Source organism: Pelophylax lessonae (genome assembly GCF_965119305.1).
Source record: "Pelophylax lessonae genome assembly, chromosome: 13".
NCBI lineage: Eukaryota > Metazoa > Chordata > Amphibia > Anura > Ranidae > Pelophylax > Pelophylax lessonae.
The window spans coordinates 144,400,190-144,426,100 of record NC_138780.1 but is presented as its reverse complement, the minus strand read 5'-3'; the positions used below and the strand labels follow the sequence as shown (position 1 = coordinate 144,426,100).

Below are 25,911 nucleotides of genomic sequence, written 5' to 3'. Positions count from 1 at the left end.
GGCCAGATTTTAAGTATTACCTTGGGGGATGCAGACTAGAATACTGCAATCACTGAGCAGCAAATGAGATCACCTGTGATGTAATTTAGTTATCTTGCAAACCTGGCCTGTTGGTGGGTCCCGAGGACCGGAGTTGAGAACCACTGCCTTAGAAGTAGAGGGGCGGGTACTGGGTCTGTCGATGAACTTCAGAGAAAAGGATTTTACGGGAAGTTCATACAAAAATCCAGTTTTCTCTATCGTTCATCGACAGACGCTGCTCCTTATCTTCATGACTCAAAGGGATGTCCCAAAGCAGTATAATCATGAGGGGTGGGAAACAACGCAGAAACAAACGTAAGTCCCCAATGGCTAAACTTAGCTAACCAGGTAACATGAAGCTCAACCAGGAACAATTGGAGCTCACTCAGAAAAAATGTAACCCTCAAAGAGAAACTAAACAGAGTTTTCTTTTTAACTGCAGCCTGCAAAACCTTGCGGCCAAAAGAAGCATCCGCGGATGCCAACACATCTACCTTGTAGAATTTTGTGAACGTATGCACAGACAACCAAGTTGCCGTCTTGCAAACTTGTAGCACCGACGTCTGATGACGAAAAGCCCAAGAGGCACTCAGCGCTCTCGTAGAATGAGCCTTCACTGGGAAAGGAGGAACCTGACCCCTCAGTTAATAGGCCTGTACCACCCTCTGCCTGATCCATCTGGAAATGGTCACAGCAGAGGCAGCCAATGCCTTACGAGGTCCATCAGCAAGGACAAAAAGAGCGTCTGATTTTCTAAAGGATTCACTGGTCTCAAATAAACCCTGATCGCCCGAACCACATCCAAAGAATGCAAGGCATACTCCTTAGGATGCTGAGGTTTAGGGCAAAGTGAAGGCAACACAATGTCTTCATTCAGATGAAAATCAGAAACCACCTTAGGAAGTAACAACTGATTAGGTCGAAGTACCACCTTATCCCTGTGTACCACCAGATAAGGTGAGCGGCAAAACAACGCCTCCAATTCAGGTACTCTGCGGGCAGAAGTGATCGCCACCAATAAGGCAACCTTCTGAGACAAAGAAAGCAGCGAAATCTCACAATTTTTTTCAAAAGGAGGCTTTTTAAGAACAGATAACACCAGATTTAGATCCTACAGGGGTAACGGGGATTGTTACCTAGATAAAAGTCGGGATTAGGACATGCATGGCTAACGGGCATTGAAAATATATAGCCAAGGCCGAAAGTTGGCCTTTGATAGTACCCAAGTTAACCGCTCTTCAACCCCTTTCTGCAAAAAGGCCAAAACCTTAGCAATCGAAAACAAGCGAGGGTGCACCTTCAGCGATTCACACCATAAAATGTACGATTTCCACTAACGATGGTAGATCTTCCTGGAAGTTGACTTCCTAGCCTTCAAGAGTGTAGGAATCACAGAGTCAGAAAAACCCATATCTCTCAACACCTGACTTTTAACAGCCATGCCGTTAAAGCCAGCGACTGTAAAGCAGGATGGAAGATTGGACCTTGAGACAGCAGATCTTCCCATAGAGGAAGTCTCCAAGGGGTATCAGCGACCAGCCTGATCAGGTCTGCGTACCAAGACCGGCGAGGCCAGTCTGGGGCCACCAGAATGACCGGAATGTTTTCCACCTCTATCCTGAGCAGAAGCCTCGGCAGGAGTTTCAACAGGGGAAATACATAAATCAGCTGATACCGACCCCAAGGAGCCACCAGTGCGTCTGGAGTCGGCCAGAGGATCTCAAGACCTGGCTACGAATCTCTGCACCTTCTTCTTGAGGCGAGAGGCAAACAGATTGACCTCGGGAATCCCCTACTGAACACACAGGAGGCGGAACACCTCAGGGTGTAGGGACCACTCCCCTTGATCCAACACCTGATGACTCCGGTAATCCGCCTGCCAGTTTTCCACACCTGGAATGTGTACAGCAGAGAGGGCTGGAACAAAGCTTTCTGCCCAGGCCGGAAACTCTGCCACCTCCTAGACACTCTTGGTGCCCCCCTGGTGATTGATGTAAGCCGCAGCTGTGGCATTGTATGATTGAATCCGAACTGGAAAACCTTGCAGATAAGTCGTCCAATGACTCAGACAAAGATTTATCGCTCTGAGCTCCAAAACATTTATCGGAAGTTTTGACTCTTCGATCGTCCAACAACAACTGAAACGCCCCCTGCAACTTTTGCAGCTTGTCTGAGGAAAGAAAAACCCTCGCAAAGGCTGAATCCAGAGTCAAGCCCAGATAATCCAGTCTCAGAACTGGAGTCAGCGCAGATTTCTTGAAACTGATGTTCCAACCAAACTACTGCAGAGTTCTGACCGTGATATCCTGTCAGATCCCCCAACAAGGCTGAATGAGAGTCCGCTCTCAACAGGGGATCGTCCAGGTACCCCAGTATCGCAATCCCCCGCCGGCGCAGCAGTGCTAATATTGGTGCTAGTACCTTGGTAAACACTCTGGGAGCTGACCAAGAAGGCTAAGAAATCTCCCTAATGCAGAGACGCTACTACTATGCGAATGGACTCCATCCGAAACCTCTGTACCCACACAAAGCGGTTCAGGGCCTTGAGATCCAGGATGGGACGCACCTTGCCTTCTTTTATGGGCACGGTGAATAGGTTTGAATAAAATCCCTGAAGCGGGAACCAGCACAATCACTTCTTGCGACAGCAAGTCGTGTCCCGCCCTTCACAAGTGCCTTAACCGGACTGGGGATAATTGAAGATTGGATGGGAAGAACCTCTCCGACTGACAAGACCGAAATTCGATCTTGTATCCTAATCGGATCAGTTTGTGAACCCATTTGTCCTGATTTAACGAGGTCCAGGATTCCTAAAAGAATCAAAAACATCCCCCCACCCCAGACTTGGGAGTGGGTGCCCCTTCATGCAGCCGAGGACTTGTCTGCAGGTCCAGATTCGCTGTGCTCTTACACCCCATGATACCTTTGATCAACTCATCCAGGGAGGATCCAAACAGCCTTTCCCCTGTAAAAAGAAGATCAGTCACAGCCTTCTTTGAAGCCTGGTCAGCTGACCAGTATTTTAGCCATACCATGCACCTAATAGCAATCCCCACTGATGACGTCCGGGCCACTAACAAAGCTGAGTCCAGAGACGTATCATACATGAACACCAGGGCTTGGGTCAACTGGTCTATTAGTTCCAGTACTGCAGGGGGAAGCCGTGCCGTTTCCAAGTTACTTTTCAGTAACTTCACCCATTCAGTAGCAGTCTGCGCTACTGAAACATTCACAAAGGTAGCCTTTAACATGTGACCTGCTACCACATGTAAATGGTGGGACAAGGATTTCACCTGTCTATCCACGGGATCTGGAAAGGTTGGAGATTCTTCCACCAGTACCAGTCACTTCATTCAACCTGGCCACAGGAGAATTCACTTTCGGTGGTACAGTCCACCTATTGGACATCGCCTCTGCAAAAGGAAACGGCGTGCAAAACGCTTAGGCACCACCAACATGTGCTTAATGCATCGCCATTGTTCATCCACAATAGTATAAAGCCATTCTGGACAAGGGCATACCTTGCCCGATTTACGGGATTTGCGGGAGCCAAAAGACACCTGCATATCTGACGCTGTAGGTTCATCAGCCAATTTTAGGGTTTCTCGCACAGAAACTATCAGGGCAGGACCATTAGAATGCGAAGACACCGACCCCTGAAGGTGGTCTGCGTCCGATGGAGGTGAGTGCACGGGGCGTTTGCGGCTGGCAGCATCAAAAATGACAAAATCCACTTTTGACATCAGGCTTTGCAAAAAAACTGCAATTTCTGGCTGCGACTGTGAACCGGAGGGTCCCGCAGTCGCTTCCAGGGGGTCTGCAGGTGAATTTGTATCCTGGGACTCCATTGCTCAAATACATTTTTTTTTTGTGTAATGCCCCTTTATGACCGCAAAAAATATGGTCCCACCGCTATTACTGCGGATTCACAATCTCTGATTATTATGTAATAAAAGCAGAGCAGAAGAGGAAAAAACCCAGAGGGAAATCCAGGAACATTACCAGACCACAGAGAAGCATCCAGCTTCTAACACGAAACTAACACTGTCTGCACAGGAAGAGAAAGAAGCTCTGCCTCATTATCATTATGAGCCATGTCGCATGCCTGTCCATCCCACGGACCTCAAGAAAATGGCCGCTCATACATTCTCAATGGGGAAGTATAGAAATTGTCTGCCCATGCAAACTAATGGGAACACAGAGATCATGAACCACAGCAAAATGGCGGCCATCACGGCGTGCCATGCGGTCTCCAGGACCCCCTAAAGGGGTCCCAGAACAATAGGTATCTAAAGGTCCCTAGCTAGAGACCCACCCAGGACAATCCATCCCTTTAAATAAGCGCCATAACGGCCGCATTATTACGCCCCCCCCAAGGTAAAACCTGCTAGGGGTAGGGGACTGCCAAGGGATACACCAGATTAGTCCTCCAGGGTGCCAGGGAACCGAGGGAGCCCCTAAGGTCCGACCATTCCAGGGAGGGGCCCATGCCTGCCTCGCGACCGCCAAGGGTGTTTGGGGGGGGACAATTTTACTCACCATACCAACGGTACAAGGTGGGAGCCACTCCGAAACAGATCACCTCCCACCCGGGATGGGGGTGCTGTCAGCCAAGGGGAAGGTGCAACTAAGGGCATTCCAGGTCGATGCGTCCCAGGGAGACTGTCCACTCGCAGGCTCATCCCCATCCATCGGGGCACTGTCGTGGCGAGGCCTAGTTCTGGACTATAACCTGCTCATGCTCGCTGGCCAGGCTGGGAGACCTTAAGGATCTAGATTATCCACTGTGAAACCGCAGCCGGCTGTTGCTTGTAGTTTCTCTGGATCTTGATCCTCAGGAACTAACTAGTTAAAAAATAAAAAATCGCAAACTTTCCCTTTTACAGCTAAGACCGAAGTCCCAGCAGGGAGCTAGGTCCTATTCCTAACACTAGGCAGAACAAAACTGTTTGATGATAGGTGAGTCTGAGGGGTTATGACTGCCCCAATAAGCGTTGTTAAGTTTTTTTCCTGCCTAGTACCTATTCCTAGAAGGAGGAGCATAACCCTATGAGTCATGAATATAAGGAGCTGTGTCTGTCGATGAACGATAGAGAAATAAATAAAAATATCCCATAGTTTGTAGACGCTAGAACTTTTGTGAAAACCAATCAATATATACGCTTATTGGCATTTTTTTTTACCAAAAACATGTAGCAGAATACATATTGGCCTAAATTGATTGTTTTAAAGAAAAGTAAAAAAATATATTTTTTTTTTCAAAATTGTCTGCTTTTTTTTTGTTTCTAGCGCAAAAAAAAAAAAAACGCATCAAATATATGGTAATCAAATACCATCAAAAGCTCAATTTGTGGGGGAAAAAAAAGGACAAAAAATGTATTTGGGTACAGTGCCGCATGACTGCGCAATTGTCAGTTTAAGTAACGCAGTGCCATATTGCAAAAAAATTCCCTGTTATTGAAGGGGGGGGTATAACCTTCTGGAGGTCAAGTGGTTAAAGTAAACCTGTTGCTTTGCCTTGCAGTACCATGACAGGAGTCTGGCTTCTCTATAGCATCTCCATAATTAGACAAAGACCAAGACCAAGTAAACATTGACCACAAAGTTACCGAGTCATCTTCTCCACAGTATCGTTACACCTACCTAGACTTCCAGAAGCAAATGCAGATTGCAGAGCTGCAGCAAAGCCTGGGACCATTTGCTGGTAATAGACTGTATCAGAGCACACACAGGCTGCAGCACCTACAGCACCAGGCCAGCTGCGAATGGGTCTGGGGAATCCCACCAGGAACACCGGGAGAGTGAAAAGTGCCAGTAATGGAGAGGACAGCACAGCTGACAGGATAATGAAGATCAGCACCAATGGGAAGAAAATAATGTTTATTGTAATTAGGCTGCTTGTCGACTTCCTTCTTTGCTTCTTTTCAGTCCAGGATGTCAGTAAAACAGTAATAGCAAACTGAAGTTTGGAGACTAGCTGATATAGACGATCACGTATTAAAGCAACCTGTAAAATGTCATAACAGAGGTAAAATTATATTTTAAATTATCTACAAAAAGAGTCAATTACTAAATTTCATCAAAATAAGATAAATCCATTAAATAATCATGTTTAAGTTTTTGAGTGTTGGCAAGCTTATTCTGATGCCTTCTTTGGGAGACAATGGTGAAATCCACCTTGAAGTAGACCTTTCCCTCCTCCTCCTCCTATGAAGCATTACAGATTACACCAGTGTTTCTCAACCTTTTTTTTTAGTCAAGGCACCCTTTAAAATTATGGACAGTCTCGATGCACCTCATTCTAAAATGTAAAAAAATTATTTTAATAGTTTTACATATTGCAGCAACATCCACACTTGTAGGACACCCAACGTTACAGGTGATGTTTTCTTCCAAAGCAAATACACTTTTGCACACTGGTACTGACTAGTATTCTAATGTTTCTCTTCTCTGTCAATTTCTCTCCATCAGTCAGCTAATATGACCCCAGTGCTGAGGGAGAGAGGCAGAAAAGGGTCAAACCGGGATGCTGTGGAGGCAACAGACATCCTCCTTATTAACTGATGACATCATTGGTTGTTAGGATGCCAGGGTCTAGAAAGTCGTAATTGTGCATAATGAAAGCCTGTGGCTTTGTGTAACTAAAAGGAAGGCTTTATCCACCTGCTAACTTGTATACAATTTTTGATCAATTTTTAGGCATTTTGCCAAGGCACTCGGGCATGCCTGGGCACCTTGGTTGAAAAAGGCTGGATTACAGTATGGTAAGCTAAAAACAATCCATTGTTGCTTGAACCCTACCTTGCCCTCTCCTCATTTCCCCACACTGCTCTGCACCCCTTCCTGTCAAACCATGCCACCCTCTTCAATGCCGACATCATCAGTGGCCAGTTTCGTCTTCTGCATTTTTCTGCACTGGGCCAAAGAAAACACCAGCACCAGATCTTACACATGCCCAGTAGGAGATCTGACGTGGTCGTGTTGCTTACACATTGCCATGGCTTTTGCAACGTGGCAGAATCCACCCTTTTCTCTTGACAGCATATCTAAACCCAACAACAGAAATGTGACTGCAATAGTTACATTTTTTGTGGCTTTTTCCCCCTTTTATTTTCACCTGGTAATCCTGCCAGTAGCACACATCCTGTACTGGGGTGACAATGATCACTCCTTGTCTTATATCTTTGGAGAAAAAGATGGTGTCACCCTGGCCTGCTCTTCTGATTTTGAGTACAAACTCCTCTTCTTCTTTTCATCTCCATTACATAGGGAGGCTTTCCTCCCTATGTTTATAGAAGTTGTTTTAAAGAAGTTTATAGAAGATAGCTGGGAAAACTGATTTCATTTTATAATGTATCAGTTGAGTGTGCAGGGAATTACTAGGACACTGAAATTCTGGCAAGAAACATGTACAGTATCTCACAAAAGTGAGTACACCACTCACATTTTTGTAAATATTTTATTATATCTTTTCATGTGGCAACACTGAAGAAATGACACTTTGCTACAATGTAAAGTAGTGAGTGTACAGCTTGTATAACAGTGTAAATTTGCTGTCTCCTCTAAATAACTCAACACACAGCCATTATTGTCTAAACCGCAGGCAACAAAAGTGAGTTCACCCCTAAGCTAAAATCACCAAATTGGGCCCAAAGTGTCAATATTTTGTTTGGCCACCATTATTTTCCAACACTGCCTTAACTCTCTTGGACATGGAGTTCACCAGAGCTTCACAGGTTGCCACTGGAGTCTTCTTCCACTCCTCCATGACAACATCATGGAGCTCGTGGATGTTAGAGGCCTTGCGCTCCTCCACCTTCCGTTTGAGAATGCCCCACAGATGCTCAATAGGGTTTAGGTCTGGAGACATGCTTGGCCAGTCCATCACCTTTACCCTCTGTGCATACAGGATCAAACAGCCTTTTTACACAATGCAGAGGATTAACCCCTTCCACAGTGCGTATACTAAGCATGCTTTACTCATATACAGACAGATTTTACTGTTGTGGGTTTATTAACACTTTAAGGCCTCATGCACATGAGGCATTTTAAAAAACAAACTGCAAAGCCAGTACCGAGGCCAGGAAAATTTGGCTGTAAAAACGCGCTTTTAGAAGCGTTTTGCATTGGCTTTCATGCACGTTTAGCAGTGTTTTTCTGCCCTCTTCTTTTTTCCACTCCCAAATTCAATTACTACAGCTTAAAAAAACACCTATGCCACTTACAGCTCCTAAAAGCCCATATGTTCATGGAAACATAGAATAACATGGGAGAGACATTTTTAAACCTTTGGAGTCGGCTCCCGCCAGCCCTTTAAGGGGTTTGGAATTCCAGGAGACCGCTGTGACATGATAGGAAAACTCCCGATCGCAAGGAGCAATCATGAGCTTTTTGTGAGCTGCTGGTCACTATGCCGGAAGCGAGAAGGGCGCTAACTTTTGGCACAGCTCTGTTGGTGCTAATGAATGCAAAATTGCGGCTACTCAGCGCCAAGGCCCAGCCGCATATTTGAGTGTGATCAGCGTCTAGGGTTAAGCTGTAAAAAAAAAAAAAAAAAAGCCTAATACCCCTAGGAGCAGCTGAAAAAACATTCAGTGTGCATGGGGCCTAAGGGATCATTCGCACCTGTAAATGCAACCTGTCTGGAACCAGCTGCGAGACCCCTAGCAGGGGTTCCCACTATCAGCAATCGCTCATGCAGTGTTGAAACGTGGGTGATTGGCCCTGTACCCAGACGGCCTGCATCCATGGTCGATCACCTGCTGCTTGAGCAAAGTGGGCACAATTAGCTGCAAGAGCCAGCAGCCTCCCATTGCTTTCAATGGGGCTGCCTACTCACAGCTGGAGGTAACGCAGCTGATCGCAGACAGGTTGCATTCGCATGTATGAATGCACCTGTACTTTTAAGGCAGCTCCCAATTATAAAAACAAACCCTTAGGCTCCATTCACACTTGTGGCAACTTGTCATGTGACTTTGGACACAAGGTTCATTTACTAAAGCAGGAGAGTGCAAAATCTGGTGCACTTCTGCCAGGATTTATTGCCAAAGCTTAACTGAACAAACTGAAGTTAGAAGCTGATTGGCTACCATGTACAGCAATAGTTATCAGCTATAAGTTGCTGATCGCCGCCATTACTGTACTAGTAAAAGAAAAATATATCCCATAGTTTGTAGACGCTATAACATTTGTTCAAACCAATCAATATTCACTTTGAGAATTTTTTTTTTTTTACCAAAAATATGTAGCAGAATACACATTGACCTAAATTTATGGAGCAATTATATTTTTTACATTTTTTTTATTGGATATGTTTTATAGCAGAAAGTAAAAAAATTGGATTATTGACTTACCGTAAAATCCATTTCTCTAATGTTCATTGACGGACACAGCTGCTGATCTTCTTAACTATTGGGGTATACTGCCCCCTACAGGAGTAGGACACAAGGCAGAAAAAAGTCTGGTTACGCCTATGGGCAGTCCCCGGGAGTATACTCCCTCTCTCTGCTATAGGTACTCAGTTTTGTTACAGCAGTATCAGAAGAATTACAACTCCACAGAGGGGTGGGTGCTGTGTCCGTCAATGAACAGCAGCGAAATGGATTTTACTGTAAGTCAAAAATTCCATTTTCTCTTTCGTTCATTGAAGGTCACAGCTCCTGATCTTCTTAACCATTGGGACGTCTTGAAGCAGTGTTAAACATGAGGGGTGAGAACAGCGAAAAAGTAACTCCCAAGGCTAACTATAGCAAACCAGGTAAACAGGAGCTCAACCAAAACAACTGGAGCTCACCTGAAAAAAACAAACAAACAATACACCCTCAAAGAGGACCAGGTCCTCTAAACAGCAGCCTGCAAAACCTTGCGGCCAAAGGAAGCATCTGCAGATGCCAACACATTCACTTTATAGAACTTTGTGAAAGTGTGCACCAACGACCAGGTGGCCGCTTGCAAACCTGCGTAACTGACAATTGATGACGGAAGGCCCAGGAGGCACTGAGCACCCGAGTACAGTGCACCTTGACAGGGAAAGGAGGAACCTGACACCTGATGGAATAGGCCTGAATCACTGTCTGTCTGATCCATCTGGAAATGGTTGCAGAGGAAGCAGACAACCCTTTCCGAGGCCCATCCGTGAGCACAAACAGTGAGTCTGACTTCCTAAAAGACTCCGTAACTGCCAGGTGCACCCTATTTGCCCAGACCACATACAAGGCATGCAAGCCAATTTCCTTTGGATGTTTTGGCCTGGGACACAGGGAAGACAACACAATGTCTTCATTCAAATGAAAATCAGAGACAACCCGAGGAAGGAATGACTGACCAGGACGAAGAACCACCTTATCTCTGTGAACCACCAAGTAAGGTGAACAACAAGATAACGCCGCCAATTCCGACACCCTGCGTGCAGAAGTGATAGCCACCAAGAAGGCCACCTTCTGGGAGAGCATAAGCAGGGGACTCTCCCAAAAATTGCATCCATGAGCACAAATAGTGAGCCTGACTTCCTAAAAGACTCCGTAGCTGCCAGGTGCACCCTAATTGCCCGGACCACATCCAAGGCATGCAAAGCAATTTCCTTCGGATGTTTTGGCACTGGACAAAGGGAAAGCAACACAATGTCTTCATTAAAATGAAAATCAAACACAACCTGAGGAAGGAACGACGGACAGGGGCGAAGAACCACCTTATTCCAGTGCACCACCAAGTAAGATGAACGACAGAATAACGCCGCCAATTCCGACACCCTGGCCACCTTATGGGACAGCGCAAGCAGGGGAATCTCCCGAAGATTCTCAAAAGGAGGCTTTTGGAGGACTGAAAGCACCAAAATGAGGTCCCAAAGCAGCAACAGAGACCGCACTGGACTGCCTAACTCCCTGAAGAAAAGTACGCACCAGAGAGTATGTGGCCAAGGGCCGTTGAAAGAAGAATGCTAAGGCCTACACCTGACCCTTGATAGGCCAGTTTCTGCTCAACCCCCCATTGAAGGAAGGTCAAGATCCGAGCCACCAAAAAAGAGCGAGGATGAAACCCAAGAGACTCACACCACGCAATGTATGTCTTCCACGTACGATAGTAGATCTTCCTAGAAGTAGATTTCCTAGCTTTTAACAGCATTGGAGTCACCGACTCAAACTTCTATCCATCAGCACCTGGCATTTAACAGTCAAGCCATCAAAGCTAGCGACTGTAAAACAGGATGCATTGGTCCTTGGGACAGCAGATCCTCCTTGAGAGGAAGCTTCCAAGGAACGTCGGTGACCAGCCGCACCAGATCAGCGCACCAAGCCTGGCGAGGCCAGTTCTGGGCCACTAAGATGACCGGAATCCCTTCTTCCTCGATCCTGCGTAGAACTCTTGGCAAAAGCTTGAGAGGGGGGACGGCGTAAATCGGATGATACTGACCCCCACGGGGCCACCAGCGCATTTGCGGCATCCGCCAGAGGACCCTGTGACCGAGCCACAAACCTCTGCACCTTTCTGTTGAGTCAGGACGCCAACAGATCCACCTGAGGGATGCACCACCAGAGACACAACTGATGAAACCCCTCCAGATGAAGGGATCACCCCCCATGGTCCAACGCCTGCAGACTGAGGAAATCCACCTGCCAGTTTTCCATCCCAGGAATTTGTACGGCGGTGAGGGCTGGAACAAACTGTTCTGCCCACCTTAGAATGCTGGCTACCTCCAGAGCCGCCAGGACACTTCTTGTGCCCCTCTGGGGATTGACATATGCCACGGCCATGGCATAGTCTGATTAAATGTGCACTGTACATCCCTGAAGATAATCCGTCTAATGTTCCAGGCACAGTCTGATCGCTCAGAGTTCCAAGGCATTGTCGATAGTCTGGACTCTTCCAGTGTCCAGATCCCCTAAGCAGAATTTTTGCAGAGGACGCCTCCCCAGCCGGACAGGCTGGCATCCATGGTGTCCACTGTCCAATACAAGAGGAGAAAGGATTTGCCCAGCCAAAGCACCAGAGAACAAAGCCACCATATCAGGGGCTCTTTCATTCCCCAGCTCAGCCGTAACTGATTGTCCAGAGACTTCAGATTCTTGTCCCATTTGGCGAGAATCTCCCTTGCAGGGACCTCATATGGAACTGTGCAAATGGAACTGTCTCGAAGGCAGACACCATCAGGCCCAGCACCTGCATGCAAGTCTAGAGGGATGACCATCTTTCGGACAGCAGAAGACGAACTGCAGCCTGCAGTTTCTGGAGTTTGTCCAGAGGAAGGAGCACTCTGGCTAAGGCCAAAACCAGTCAGACCCAGGTAATCCAGCTTGGTGGATAGAACCAGAGCAGACTTCTGAAAATTCAGAATCCAGCCAAACTCCCTCAAAGTTCATATGGTGATTTCCAGGTTTGCCACCAGAGCAGTAGGAGACTCCGCTTGCAGAAGGAGGTCGTCCAAGCAGCCCAGTACCGTGATCCCCCATTGGCGTAACAATGTTAGCTCCCGGGCCAACACTTTCATGAAGACCCGAGGAGCGAAGGTGAGACCAAAGGGTAACGCCACAAACTAATAATGTTTCTCTCCAACGGGAAGCAGAGGAAGCGCTGGTGGTGACCGAGACATATTGGAATGTGAACCTAAGCGTCCTTGATGTCAGTGGAGGCAAGAAAATCCCACTGATGCAGGGAAGCCCCCATTGTGCGAATGGACTCCATTCTGAACTTCTTCCTTGAGGTACAGAATTGGACGCACCTTGCCTTCCTTCCTGGGGACTGTAAACAAGTTTGAGTAAAAACCCTGAAAACGCTCCGAAGTTGTAACTGGGACAATCACCCTTTGAAGTAAAAGCTCTTGCACGCCCCAAAAAGAGCCTGTAAGCGGATCAGGGACAGTCGCACGTTGGAAGGAAGAACCTTACCAGAGGGTAAAGAACGAAACTCGATCTTGTAGCTGGACCATATGACCTCGTGGACCCACCCAGGGAAATCCACGGGTCTGGGAACCAGCGAAAACATACCCCCACTCGAGATACGGGTAAGGGTGCACCTTCATGCTGAAGGGGCCTTGTCCGCGGGTCTGGAGATGCCTGCTTTTGACTTGCCAGACCAAGTTTGCTTGGGTCCTCCAGAGGAGGCCCCAAAGGGCTTTAATCCCTTGTCAGTCGACCCTGAGGGACAAAAAAACTTCTTATGAGCCGAGAAGGAGGGCCCAAGTCTACTGTGACAGGAAGTCAGGTAAATCTGTGGATGTAGTCACAGACAGGAGATGCATTTCCCACCTGATTTAGAAAGTTCACCAATTACTATAGGGTGTTGGCTGCAGAGATAGCCAGCAGGAAGTTGAAAACCATTCAGCTGTTCAGAATGAGAAAATGAAGGCCTCTATAATTTGTCCAGAGGAAGTCTAAGGATTGCTGCCTCCTGTTGCCGTGTGGGCTGGGAGAGGAGGACAGTCAGATGTGTACCTCCCGACGCCATGTGGGCAGGGGAGAAGGAATGCCCCCTGAAAGCTGTGTGAGCATGGGGAAGACCTCCTGAAGCGATGTGAAGCTGAGGAGGGTAACAAGTGTGAAGACTACTCGAAGTGAGGTCTTGGATCGTTTCTAGGTGAAAAGAAACCCATGGACATTTCCTGTGTGAATGGGAAATTAATTAAGACTGAAGACTTCTCAAGGTGAGAAAATGAACTATTTCTATGTGGAAGAAATAAATGCACTGTGTTCAATGTGAAGAGAAAAACAAAGGGACATGATCAATGAACTGTTTGCTATGTGAAGAGACAAATAAAGGGACATGTTCAATGTGAAGAGGAAAATGAACATGTGCTGTGTGAAGAGATAAAACATGGACTATTGAGAGTCTGCTGTATGGTCAGCCAAGTCTGCCCAACAGTAGGTTGGGGACAGACTTCATTAGATAGGTTCCAGTATGTGAGAAGGTAGCCGCCCACAGTGGCAAGGATTTATTTTGTGTTTTATTTTATTTTGGATGTTTTTGCTGCATGCACTTGTTTGAAGAAAATTGCATGAATAAACCAAAGTGTTGTTTGCAACCACTTCTCGGCTGTCTCCCTGTGTAACGAACCCCCCCAAGGGGTCATCCACGCCTACCACCGAGTGAAACCCCACATATGGTGGAAGTATGCATTGGGCAGAAGCAGAGATCCCTGCAAAGAAGTTCATCTGTCCTAGGAACTTTCTCTGGTGCATGAGATTGCACAATGTGTACAGGAAAGGAGATCCTGCAAGAGAGAGAAAAACTACTAAGTTTTAAAGGGACAGTGGTCTCAAAATTTTTTGCTGGACTGTGAAAAATTTATTGTGGAGTTATTGAAGATGGGGCGATCAAGACGCCTGAAAGATGCAAAGATGGAGGGGATGCTACCGTCTGAACGAGCCCCATCCATGCCTAAAGAGAGTCTACTAAAGAGGAAGGTTGTTGTCCCTAGCAACACTGAGGAAAATGTGGATTTTCAGCGGAGCTTTGCAGCTCAACAAAAGGCTCACCAAGAGAGCATGGCAGGCTGGAAACAGAGACGCCAGCAGCCAATGGAGGTCATCGGTTTGGAGGAAACCGAGTATGTGTGCAGGGCTGAGATGGATGCCTTGAAACGGAAAATGGAAGAAAAGGAACGAGCCCTGGAGTTGCTTAGGATGGAGCATAGAAACGTGCAGGCTCAGGTGTTCCAGTGGGAAGAATCCACTGCTCTTCTTTCCGAGTTGCAAAAACGCAGAGAGACTATAATGGAGAAAGATACCATCCTCATGGAAAAGGAAAGTGAAATTCAGACTTTGAAGGAGCAAAGTAAGGATGTTGGAGTTGCGTAATCAGCTGAAAAAAAAGTCTTCAGTCTTTGGAAGCTACAAAAATAGACCTGCAGGGGGTGCAGGAACAGAATGTCGCTCTGAAACCGACATTGTCTCTCAGCGACAAGGAGAAAAGTGAAAGAGAGGCTAAATTACTGAGTACTGTGTGTGAGCTCACCACTTTGAGCAATGTGGTAGATGAATTGCGTACGGACTGTGAAAGTTGGAAAGATGAAGCCCAACGTGTCCAGCAGCAGCTAAAGGAGAAAGAAACCTGTGTGGCAGTATTACAGTCTCATTCCCAGAAACTAGCCAATGAGGTGAAGGCTCTTACGCAGGGAAAAGGAGATTCTGAACACAAGAGAAAAAAGTAGAGGCACAGCTGCAGGAATCGCAAGTCAAAGTGTCAGAAGGTGACCGATTGTGTGCTAAGCTGTCAGAGAAGGCAAACTGACTGCAGGTTGAGTTGGACAATGTCACAAATCAGCTTTCTCAAGCAGACAGCAAATCTAGAGAAATTGCAAAAGATTTCTCTATCTTGGAATCGCAGCTGCAAGACACGCAGGAACTCTTACAGGAAGAGAGGTGTCAAAGGCTGAGTTTTAGCACAAAGCTCAAACAAATGGAAGATGAGAAAAATGGTGTCCTGGAACAATTAAAAGAGGAGGAGGAAGCAAAGAAAAACCTATCAGAGCAAGTTGCAACACTGCAAGCTCAGATAGCGGATATGAAAAAACGCATGGAAGAAAGCGTTGGTTCATTTGAGAATGTTGAAAATGTGAAAAAGAAGTTTGATCAGATGCTTCGTGAGGATAAGACTGTGTCTGCAAAATATGCAGAAGAACGCGACCGTGCAGAAGCGGAGGCGCGTGATAAAGAGAGCAAAGCCCTGTTCTTGGCTCGCTCCTTGGAGGAAACTCTAGAGTGTAAGGCTGAACTAGAAAGAGTTAACAAACAGCTGTGTACAGAGATGGAAGATTTGGTCAGCTCCAAGGATGATGTTGGGAAAAGCGTTCAGGGGCTAGAAAAGTCTAAGCGAGCCTTAGAACAGCAAGTAGAAGAGATGAAGATTCAGTTGGAATTACAGGCAACAGAGGATCTGTCCCAAAGAGGGGATAGTGTGCCTGATGCAGTTTTTAAAAGGATCAGTGTTTTGGGGTCTGTCCTGAGTGAGCCTCAGAAATGTGATGACGTGTGGCTTGAATTACCCCTCTGGAATAAACAGTTCCTTCAAAAACTTCAAGCATTGGAAAATGTATCATTAGAGCTTCAGCAAACAAAGGAGCTGTGCAAGAAATGTGATGATTTCTCAGTTCAGGCTGAAAACCTAGTGGAGAAAACTAAAGCGGAGAAAACTAAAGCAAGTGATATAAAGCTGGGAGAAAAAAGCAAACACCACCTAGTGGAGAAAACTAAGGCTGTTGTTGAAAACATGAAGCAAATGAATTTCAAGTGCCTTTCAGGGAATATTTCCAAAATGGAACTGGTGAAAGACAGGTGGCAGAAGTTTGATCGTGATCTTAAGATACATTCCATGTGGAGTTCAGATAAAGAAAAGGAACCAGGTGACCTTGAGCGGTCAAATAGTTCAGCAGAAAGTGCATTGAAGAAACCTGTAATAGACTGTGTTGCAGTTCCATGCTTCTTCACTGATGCAGAGAGGAGGTCTGTAATGGATACCACCCAGATCGCTGGGTTCACTGTCTACGGCTAATTAATGAAGCTACTGCCTTTGACCCATATGATGGTGGAAGGAAAGTTGATGATGTCGCTGGAAAAATGAACAGGGGTCACTTTGAAGAAATGTGTGACAGCCTGTTGTCGCAAATGGAAGGCCTTCTGAGCAAGCCAAGCTCAAGAAGGCATTTCTTGGAACAAAGCCAAATGAAGCAGAGGTTCTCAAAGTGTTGTGGAAATCATTTGTTGATTGCAGAGAGAGGCGTCTTAAGAATGTTGAAGACATTAAGACTAGCACAATTGAGTTGCCTATGGATCACGGTCCTCCATGGTGGATAGGACAGACGGTTATGCAGGACAAACCTGAGAAGGAGCAAAATGATGCCAAAAATGCAGTTGAAGAATGTGTATATGAGATGAGGGACAAGTTGTCTGACATTTATGAGAAATCTGTCAATGAAGATGACAGAAACAGTTTCATCCGGAAGCTTGAGGATACTAGGAGGCTTATCAGTGAGAGTGAAGAGAAGTGCCTGACACATGCGTGTCTGGAAATCTGTGTCCCAACCCGAGGGTTGAAACAAGAGGGGGGGGGCTATGTGACAGGAAGTCAGGTAAATCTGTGGATGTAGTCACAGGCAGGAGATGCATTTCCCACCTGATTTAGAAAGTTCACCAATTACTATAGGGTGTTGGCTGCAGAGATAGCCAGCAGGAAGTTGAAAACCATTCAGCTGTTCAGAATGAGAAAATTAAGGCCTCTATAATTTGTCCAGAGGAAGTCTAAGGATTGCTGCCTCCTGTCGCCGTGTGGGCTGTGAGAGGAGGACAGTCAGATGTGTACCTCCCGACGCCATGTGGGCAGGGGAGAAGGAATGCCCCCTGAAAGCTGTGTGAGCATGGGGAAGACCTCCTGAAGCGATGTGAAGCTGAGGAGGGTAACCCAACCCCACACTACGATGAGGTTTCTTGCCCTCAATAGCCTGTGGAAGAAAAAGGTACTCTTCCCCATTGTGAGACCTTTAATGATGCAATTCAGAATAGCACCAAACAGGCAATGGCCTTGAAAGGGAAGATCAGTCAAGGCCTTTTTAGAAGTCTGGTCCGCAGACCAGCATTTTGAGCCAAAAGACACGTCGAAGGACCACTGCCGAATCAGAGAAAGGAGCCACTAGGGGAGCCGCATCCAAAGAGGCACTACAGATAAACTGCATTAAATATATGTAATCAGCACTATGGATATTCGAAAAAATATGTGGTAAGGTGCTAAGTGTACATGGAGCTGCTGCCCCCCTTATGACTACTACCTGCCTATAATGAAACCTGTAAAAAATATTTGGATTTTTGGTCCTGCTCTCTGTGGGATATACAACTAATGTAATTTGTCATATATCAAAGAAATTATTTAAAATATGTGGAAAGTGCAACATATGTGCAAAAAATGAAATTGCTGAATGAGGTAAAACAATATTGTGCAAGATATGCAAAACTTAGGTGCAAATCCCATAGTGTGAATCCGCTGGCTGCACCCGATGATGTCAGAGTGACGAAACTCATAGGGAGGAGCCTAGCATCATTGCACCACTTCTGGTTAGAGTCCGTGGAGTGCATTGCATCCCTACATATTGCCTAGAAAAATCGCTTAGGGACCCCAAGGTGACATATTAGTCGTCTTCACTCTTTAGTGACAATTCTGTCAAAATAGGAGGGGAAAGGGAACACTGTTGCCACTCTGGATGGCTTGTGAGTGCCAAAGGGAACCTGCGCCTCCATCTTTAGGGTCTCACGCACAGATACAATCAGTGCGTCCACCAGCGCCTTTTCATGTGCGGTTGCAGAAGTGGAGGAATTCTCCTCACTATCTGAGGATTCAGGGCACGTGGGTGACCCACGTCCACAGTGGACGTATCAGATTCAAGATCTGATTAGGGAGGGGAAGGCGAGGAGCAGGCCAGCCCCCGTCTGGTGGGGCTATGTCACGGTCGACCTAGGGCGGAGCTGAGTTCTGCGCGCACTCGCTGGCCAGACTGGGGTGACCACTGGATCTAGATTACTGTATGCAGCCCGTCGCCCAGTCTGACAGTTGATTTGAGATCTCACAGGAAAAATCCAGGAGAAAAAAATTCTAAAAAGAAATAATTTTCCAGGACCAGAGATCCCAGCAAGTAACTCGGTCCTTACTCCTGACTAGGCAGAAAAAAACTGAGGATCTATAGCACAGAGAGGGAGTATACCCCCTGGGACTGCCCATAGGCATAGCCAGACTTTTCTTCTGCCTAGTGTCCTACACCTTTAGGGGGCAGTATAACCCAATGGTTAAGAAGATCAGGAGCGGTGTCCATCAATGAACAAAAGAGAAATAATGCTTTTGTTTTATTTTTTTCAAAATGGTTGGTCTCAAAAAATAACGCAGTTGTGATCAAATACCACCAAAAAAATTCTCTACTTGTGGGAAAAAAAGGACATAAATTGTATTTGGGTACAGCATTGCATGACCGTGCAATTGTCAAATAAAGTAATGAAGTGCTGTATCGCAAAAAATGGCCTGATCATGAAGGGGGGTAAACCTTTTGGAGGTCAAGTAGTAATGTTATCAATGCGACAGCTGTGCAACAGTCAAAGCCAAAGTCGCCCCAATTCAAAGTTGCATCAAAGCTGCAATGTAATGTCGCAACAAAAATCGCACGACTTTGAAGTCACACAAGTGTAAATGGAGCCTTAGTATAGCATCTCAATGATTGTAGAAGATAATTTATTCAATGCAGAAGTTGTTAAAAAATAAATAAAAATTACCAATGCATTTGGGGATGTTCCAACAGCCCCCCCCCTTCCTCAGGGCTTGACAATGCTGAACTAGAAAAAAACGTTTGGATTTTCTGCAGTCATAATTTTAAAAACAGCAAAAATTATTTTAATCATCATAATGTCCTGGTAAAGGGAGCCTCTTGGAAACCCCAAAATGTTTTGTCTGTTTTTTTAATGACTACTAAATAAACATTTTCTGGACTGTCAACAATATCTTGGTGCACTCTTCTACAAACTATGGGAAAGAACTGAGCATTTTGGTTGATAGATTTCACCAGTGGAGTCCCTGAGAAATACACAAAGCCAGATCATTCAGTTTTCAAGGCCTGGGGAAGGGGGACCTTAGCCCCCCCAAAATATGTTTAAAATCATAAATAATTTGTCGCTGATACATAAAGGTCCATAAAAAGGGCAAAAGCCTGATATTATGGCAGTCCGTATATAATAATAATGTCCATATATATGGCTTTAGCCAAAAAAGAACAAGTCCACTGTTTCAGGACTAGCCTACAGAGGGGGGAGTAAAAGCAAATTCCCAAAACATGTAACATGCCTCTTAGTGTAGACTGAAAGATTATTTATTGTAGAATAAAAGAATCAAACTCACATGGGTATGTGTAACACAAGCTTTTCAGGTGAAGTATCACCTAAGGGATGTTCTGAGGTGTAGGGGCTGGATGTGCCCGTGCTGGAGCCGTGTCCGCCACTGGTAACGCTGATTCCGGCCAGCGATGTCTGTAATGAGGAAACAGACAGGACCGAGGGGTGGACCGCACACTGGAACGCAGCACTTGCCTCTGACGTCACTAGTACGCGATGCGTTTCTGAGCATGCGCAGTAAAGAGGATACTTCAATGCGAGCCCCTTTTTCAAGCTAGTAATGGGTGAGCCTGTACTTATATCTATTTGTCAGACATCTACACTTAACTAGTATACATTGCATTATACAGCGGTTTTATTTTCCCAAATGTTTTATGTCTCCTTGTATTGAATTATCAGTTTTTTCTTGGAAATATACCGTATATTGACCACTAGATTGTGGGATGTGTATAAAAATCAGTACAGACTTACCCATTACTAGCTTGAAAAAGGAGCATGCATTGTAGTATCCTCTTTACTGCGCATGCTCTGAAACACGTCATAGACTAGTGACATCAGAGGCGAGTGCTGCCTTCCAGCTTGCGGTCCACCCCTCGATCCTGTCTTTTTCCTTACCACAGACATCGCTGGCCGGGATCAGCGTTACCAGTGTCGGACACGGCTCCAGCACGGGCACATCCAGCCCCTACACCTCAGAACGTTACCTGGGTGATACTTCACATGAAAAGCTTGTGTTACACATACCCATGTGAGTTTGATTCTTTTATTCTACAATAAATAATCTTACAGTCTACACTCAGAGGTGCCTCTCTTTCTGTTTTCTTCCCCAAAATATGTTGGCTAGTTAGTGAAAGTTTCAAACAGTCATGTCTTGTTTGTTTTTGATGAATAGGCAACCATTCGTAGATCTCAGGAATAGAAAGTAGATGATGCTGAAGCTCTAACAGGTTTAGTAAAATAGCCAAACATTTTTTTCTTTCACCAAACAGGGCTTTCTGTCAGAACTCAAGGAGATATTTAGGGAAAAATACAAAAACAATTGATTAAACAGCAATGTTTCATAAATAAGCTCAGTAGGACCCTGTTCCCATTAAGCGATTTGGAATCATAGCCAGAATCAGTGCGATGCTGCCCGCGACTCCAAATCGTAGCAAAATGCGTGTTTGGGTGCCATTATTCTTAAAGTGATTGTAAGGTCTTGTTTTTTTTTCTATTAAAATAATAAACATGTTATACTTACATCCTCTGTGCAGTTGCGAAGGGCAGCCCAGATCCTCCTCTTCTCAGGCCCCACTTTGGCTTTCCTGGCCCCTCCCCCCTGTTGAGTGCCCCCACAGCAAGCAGCTTACTATGGGGGCACCTGAGCCAAGCTGCAGCTCCGAGTATCCATTTAGACACGAAGCTGCCATTTGGCCTCGCCCCTCTCTCTCCCAATTGACTAACTGAGTTTGATTGACACTGCTGAGGCACTCGTGGACAGTGTTGGATAGAGAGGGGGCTCAGGGGAGCTGCTGCACATAGAAGGCTTTTTATCCTAATGCATAAATTGCATTAAGATAAAAAACCTTCCGACTTTACAACCACTTTAATGGTACCTCAAACACCGTATGATTTTACTGCGATTGTCGCAACACGTAGCAAAAAGTACGTTTTAAAAGCGCACTTTTTTTTTCAGCTAAAAAGGAGCAGGAGCTTCTTTTGGGCAGCAATGTGTCACGCATAGGGGAAGCCTGTTCACTTCAATGGGCTGCCCTGTACGTGACACGCGGAAATGCTTGTAAATCATGCTTTCAAAATCGCAAGCCGGAATGCTTGTTACTGTAACGCAATGTCTGAATGAGGCATATCTTTCAAGCAAGTGCAATCAAAAGAAAATGACCCAATATTGACGCAGTTATTTATACACTTAAAAAATATTAAATATTTCAGCTCTGTTTAACTTTAACCCTCATCCAACACAAATATATGCTTAAAGTGGTTCTAAAAGGCTGAAGGTTTTAACATTCATGCATTCTATGCATGAAGGTAAAAAACCTTCTGTGTGCAGCGGCACCCCCAGCCCCCCTTAATACTTACCTTAGCTCCCTCCAATCCAGCGATGTTCACGATAGCCTTGGCTGTCCTGGGACTCTCCCATTCTCATTGGCTGAGACAGCAGCAGGAGCCCACTGGCACCCACTGCTGTCAATTACAGCCAGTGAGCCAATGAGGAGAGAGCGGGGGGAAGATGGGCAGAGCTGTGGCTCTATGTGTCTTATGGACGCATAGAGCAGTAGCTCGGGAGCGAGCATGCAGCGGTGCCCCCCAGCAAGTGGCTTTCTCTGGGGGCATTGCTTAAGGGGGAGGAGTCAGACACACCAGCGAGGGATCCAAAAAGAAGAGGTATGCGGCTGCTCTGTGCAGATATGTATAACGTGTTTGTTATTTAAAAAAAAAAAAAAAAAAAGCGTTAATACCAGTCTAAATCTTCTAGTAACTAGTTCTGAGCATGAAGATAAATTAATCAGTTCATCTCAACCCCCCCCCCCCCCATGTTTGTCAAAAAATGAATGATCTAAAATAATTAGAAACTATATAAATATTTTTAACCACTTGCCTACCGGGGTAGTTGCACTGTTATTTTCCAAATGCATAGTTTGGAAAAAATACACTAAAACTAATTATATCACAAGGCCCCCGCCAGCGCTCCTGGTTCGTCCTCTTCTCGGTGTGCCACTATATGAAGCTGCTTCCTATGGTAGCACACCTCCTTTCTCAACCCCAGGCCACGCTGCCTGTGTCAATGGAAACAGACAGCACGGCTCAGCTCTGCCCACCACCTCCTCATCACAGTATTTGGCTCCCACTGCCTCAGCAAGCTTGCGAGCGCGTGGAGAGCCGCTAAAGACAGGCACACTGCTGTACTGAGATCAGCATACTGCTGCCTAAACATTTTTTACCTTAATGCAGTAAATGCATTAAGGTAAACGTTTTTAGGGTTTAGAACCACTTTAAAGTGTATCTAAATCCAAAAGCAAAAATCTAATATATAGCAGCTTACCAGTCCTTAGATGGGGTGGCTACATGAGTTTCCTTTTATCCAGCTAAGAACATGTTCAGCAAGTACAAAAAATACCTGTTAATCTTGCCAGAAATGCAGTTCTTGTCACCGCCTATAAGCTGAAAACACAGCATAAACCATGTTAGTAAACTACTAATTCTATTAAACCCCTTGTAATGGGGATGAACAAAGGCAGAGCCTGTTTGAAGGCCAGCCTTGTGTGTCAAGCAGAGCTCCTTCCATAGGTACAAGGAAGAAGTGTAGTCATAAAAGGATAAAAAAGGCACTATTTACAGGATTATTAACTAAAAATAAAAGGAAAGGTTTGAATAAAATGTAGCAATCAGGTAGTTCTAAGTCTCCATTCACACTACCGCGGCTTGTAAGGCGACACAAGTCGCTCCAACTTAGAAAAAGGGTGCTGTACTACTTCGGGGCGATCTGGGAGCGACTTGCATAGACATTCATTATATGAAGTCCGTGCAAGTCGCTTGCAAGTCGCGGCGCACACAACTTCCTAGGTCGCCCCCGAAGTTGTGCCGCTTCAGTGTGAATGCGGTCTAACAGACATCCTGTACTGGGGTGACAATACCACCCATTTACAGATACAGTACAGTGAGTGAGCACTGTCACTCTACAATAGGAATCGTGTTACTGGCAAGAACACTGCGTGAATAAAAAAAAAAAAAGCAGCCACCTCATTTAAGAGCTAGTAAACTGCAAAATAAACAATATTTGTTTTTTGGGTTTGCATACACTTTAAATTATAGTTATGCACGGTAATGCTGATAAGCATAATACAGGTATGGTTAGTATAAAGTACCAGTCTAACACTTACCAAAAGAAGCCTGATCCCTGTGTCCAGATCAATGTTCCACCAGACGGTCGTGTTAAAAACAAAGAGCTGTACAATTGATACGGTGACCATCTCCAGCAAGGCATTTTCTGTGTTCTGCCATATCTAGAGGAAAATAAAAAACACCTTGCACATGACCACTAAAATAATTTACACACAATTCTAAAACTTTTATATATGGCCACAAAAAGGGGACACAAATATAACAGAGCAGCCACAAAATTTCTATAGTTAAGAGATGAAAAATATTTGCAAAATTCTCATCGCTGAGAAACCTGTGCCAAAAGCCCTTCATCAAGATCTAATAAAATATATTTTAAGAGTGCTGGGAAGGAAGGCGTTGCAGTGATTCACAGAGATGCAAAATATTTGGACCTTATCATTAACCAGAAGCTTAGCTTCCATATTGTATATTCTGAAAGTCAGTCTATAACCCGGTAGAAGTTCTATGGTGATGAAACGCATAGGGTGGAGTGGCTTGATCACGTCATCCCGTTACCTGGAAGTGGAAGCGGACGCCATGCGCATGTTTGTTATACTCGCTTTCAAATAAAAATTTGTCTAAAGGTTTTACACTGTTTAGTGTTCTTGATTCATATGTACCACGTATAAGGAGTTTGAGGTACTTTCCTGGAATCACACCCTAAGATACCATCCTGGAGATTGTGCTGTCTTGTTTAGGCACTGCTAGAGGGAGCGAGTCCCCAAAAGCCCGTTAGACCCGCCTGTATATAGGGGGTTTACGAACTCTGGTAAGAGGACATCTCATTAGGGTGTTGGTGACTGGCTTCTTTGGTGAAGGGGAGGAGACAGCATCTGTCTTCAATCCTTTGGCTGTTGGACCCATAGTCTTTTTACTTTTTTTCATTTATGGACTGTTTTTCACATTAGACTATATTGGATTAATATATTGATTACACAATTTTCAGCGCAACACTTTATGTTCACATATGCATTTTGGTGATAAATACAGTATCTCACTGATGTGTTTTCAGCTTTTTGTTATATAATTAGCACACAAGCGCAGTAATTTTTGGTTTACACTTTAACTGAAGGGGTCATGGTAGCAGTCTTCAGAACTGAACTTATGAATAATTATAATTAGGTGATTTTTGGCCTCCCTATAGCTGTTCAGTGAGGATAATAGTCTGGGTTGGACAGCAAAAAAACATTTACAATTAACAAAGGAATAACAATCAGAGTAAAGAGCTGCTTATCCTAACAATTGGTCATTACATTTAATTTGTTCACCCACTGGGACTTTAATACAGCCAAACACAAGTATACCACCAACACATTGTATAGAAAAATATTAAACAACAACTTTATTAATACAAAAGCATATCAAAACATAGCACATTCTAAAATGTACATAAGCCCTGGTATGGAAACAGTACCAATGTACTGCAAGGTAAAAACCCCTCTATATATATATATATATATATATATAAATAAATAAATAATAATAAGCAGGAAATAATAGTTTACAATAGAATTTCCCAAATAGTAAATTTGGCCAGAATAAGCCCCTGTGTTTCACTCAAGTATAAAATGTTCTAAACACTTGGACACCAGTCCGTACAGTTCAACCTATGATGAGTGTGTGTGTATGTGTTTATGTCAATAGTACACCGTATACCCCTGTATGTTGTGTTAGTTAAGGTGCCCATCTAATAATTTTTGAAACTCCCTGCTGATACCACTGCTTGTGGAAGAGAATTCCACATCCTTACTGCTCTGACAATAAAGAACCCTTTACGCAGTTTAAGGTTAAACTGATCTCTTCCAATTTTAGTGAATGGCTGCGTCTTTTTAAAATTTTCTTTGACTGAATAGTTTGTTCCCTATGCTAGGGTCGCCAGTACGGTATTTGCTCATTGATATCATATCCCCTCTCAAGCGTCTCCTCTCCAGAGAGAATAAGTTCAATGCTTGTAGTCTTTCCTCATAGCTGAAGTCCTCTAGTCCCTTTATTACCTTTGTTGCCCTTCTCTGTACTCTCTGGTAAAGGGACACATTAAGGACTAGTTGGTAAATATTCTTGTAAAGGGACACATTAGGGCTTGTGGGGGTCACAGAGTTCCTAACCCCTACCTATTCCATGAACAGTTTGTAGCAGGTGGAACAGGGTTGACCCCCTACAA

General features: G+C 45.0%; 1 protein-coding gene across 1 annotated transcript in view; it reads right to left on the bottom strand.

Annotated features, from left to right (window-relative positions):
• PCNX4 (pecanex 4) overlaps positions 1–25,911 on the bottom strand; it is a 140,401-nt gene that overhangs the window by 33,671 nt on the left and 80,819 nt on the right. The window contains exons 7-8 of the mRNA XM_082275719.1: positions 23,750–23,872; positions 5,665–6,028 (exon numbers count right to left, since the gene is read on the bottom strand). Coding sequence (XP_082131845.1) covers positions 5,665–6,028; positions 23,750–23,872 — 487 coding nt within the window. The remainder of the gene's footprint in view (positions 1–5,664; positions 6,029–23,749; positions 23,873–25,911) is intronic.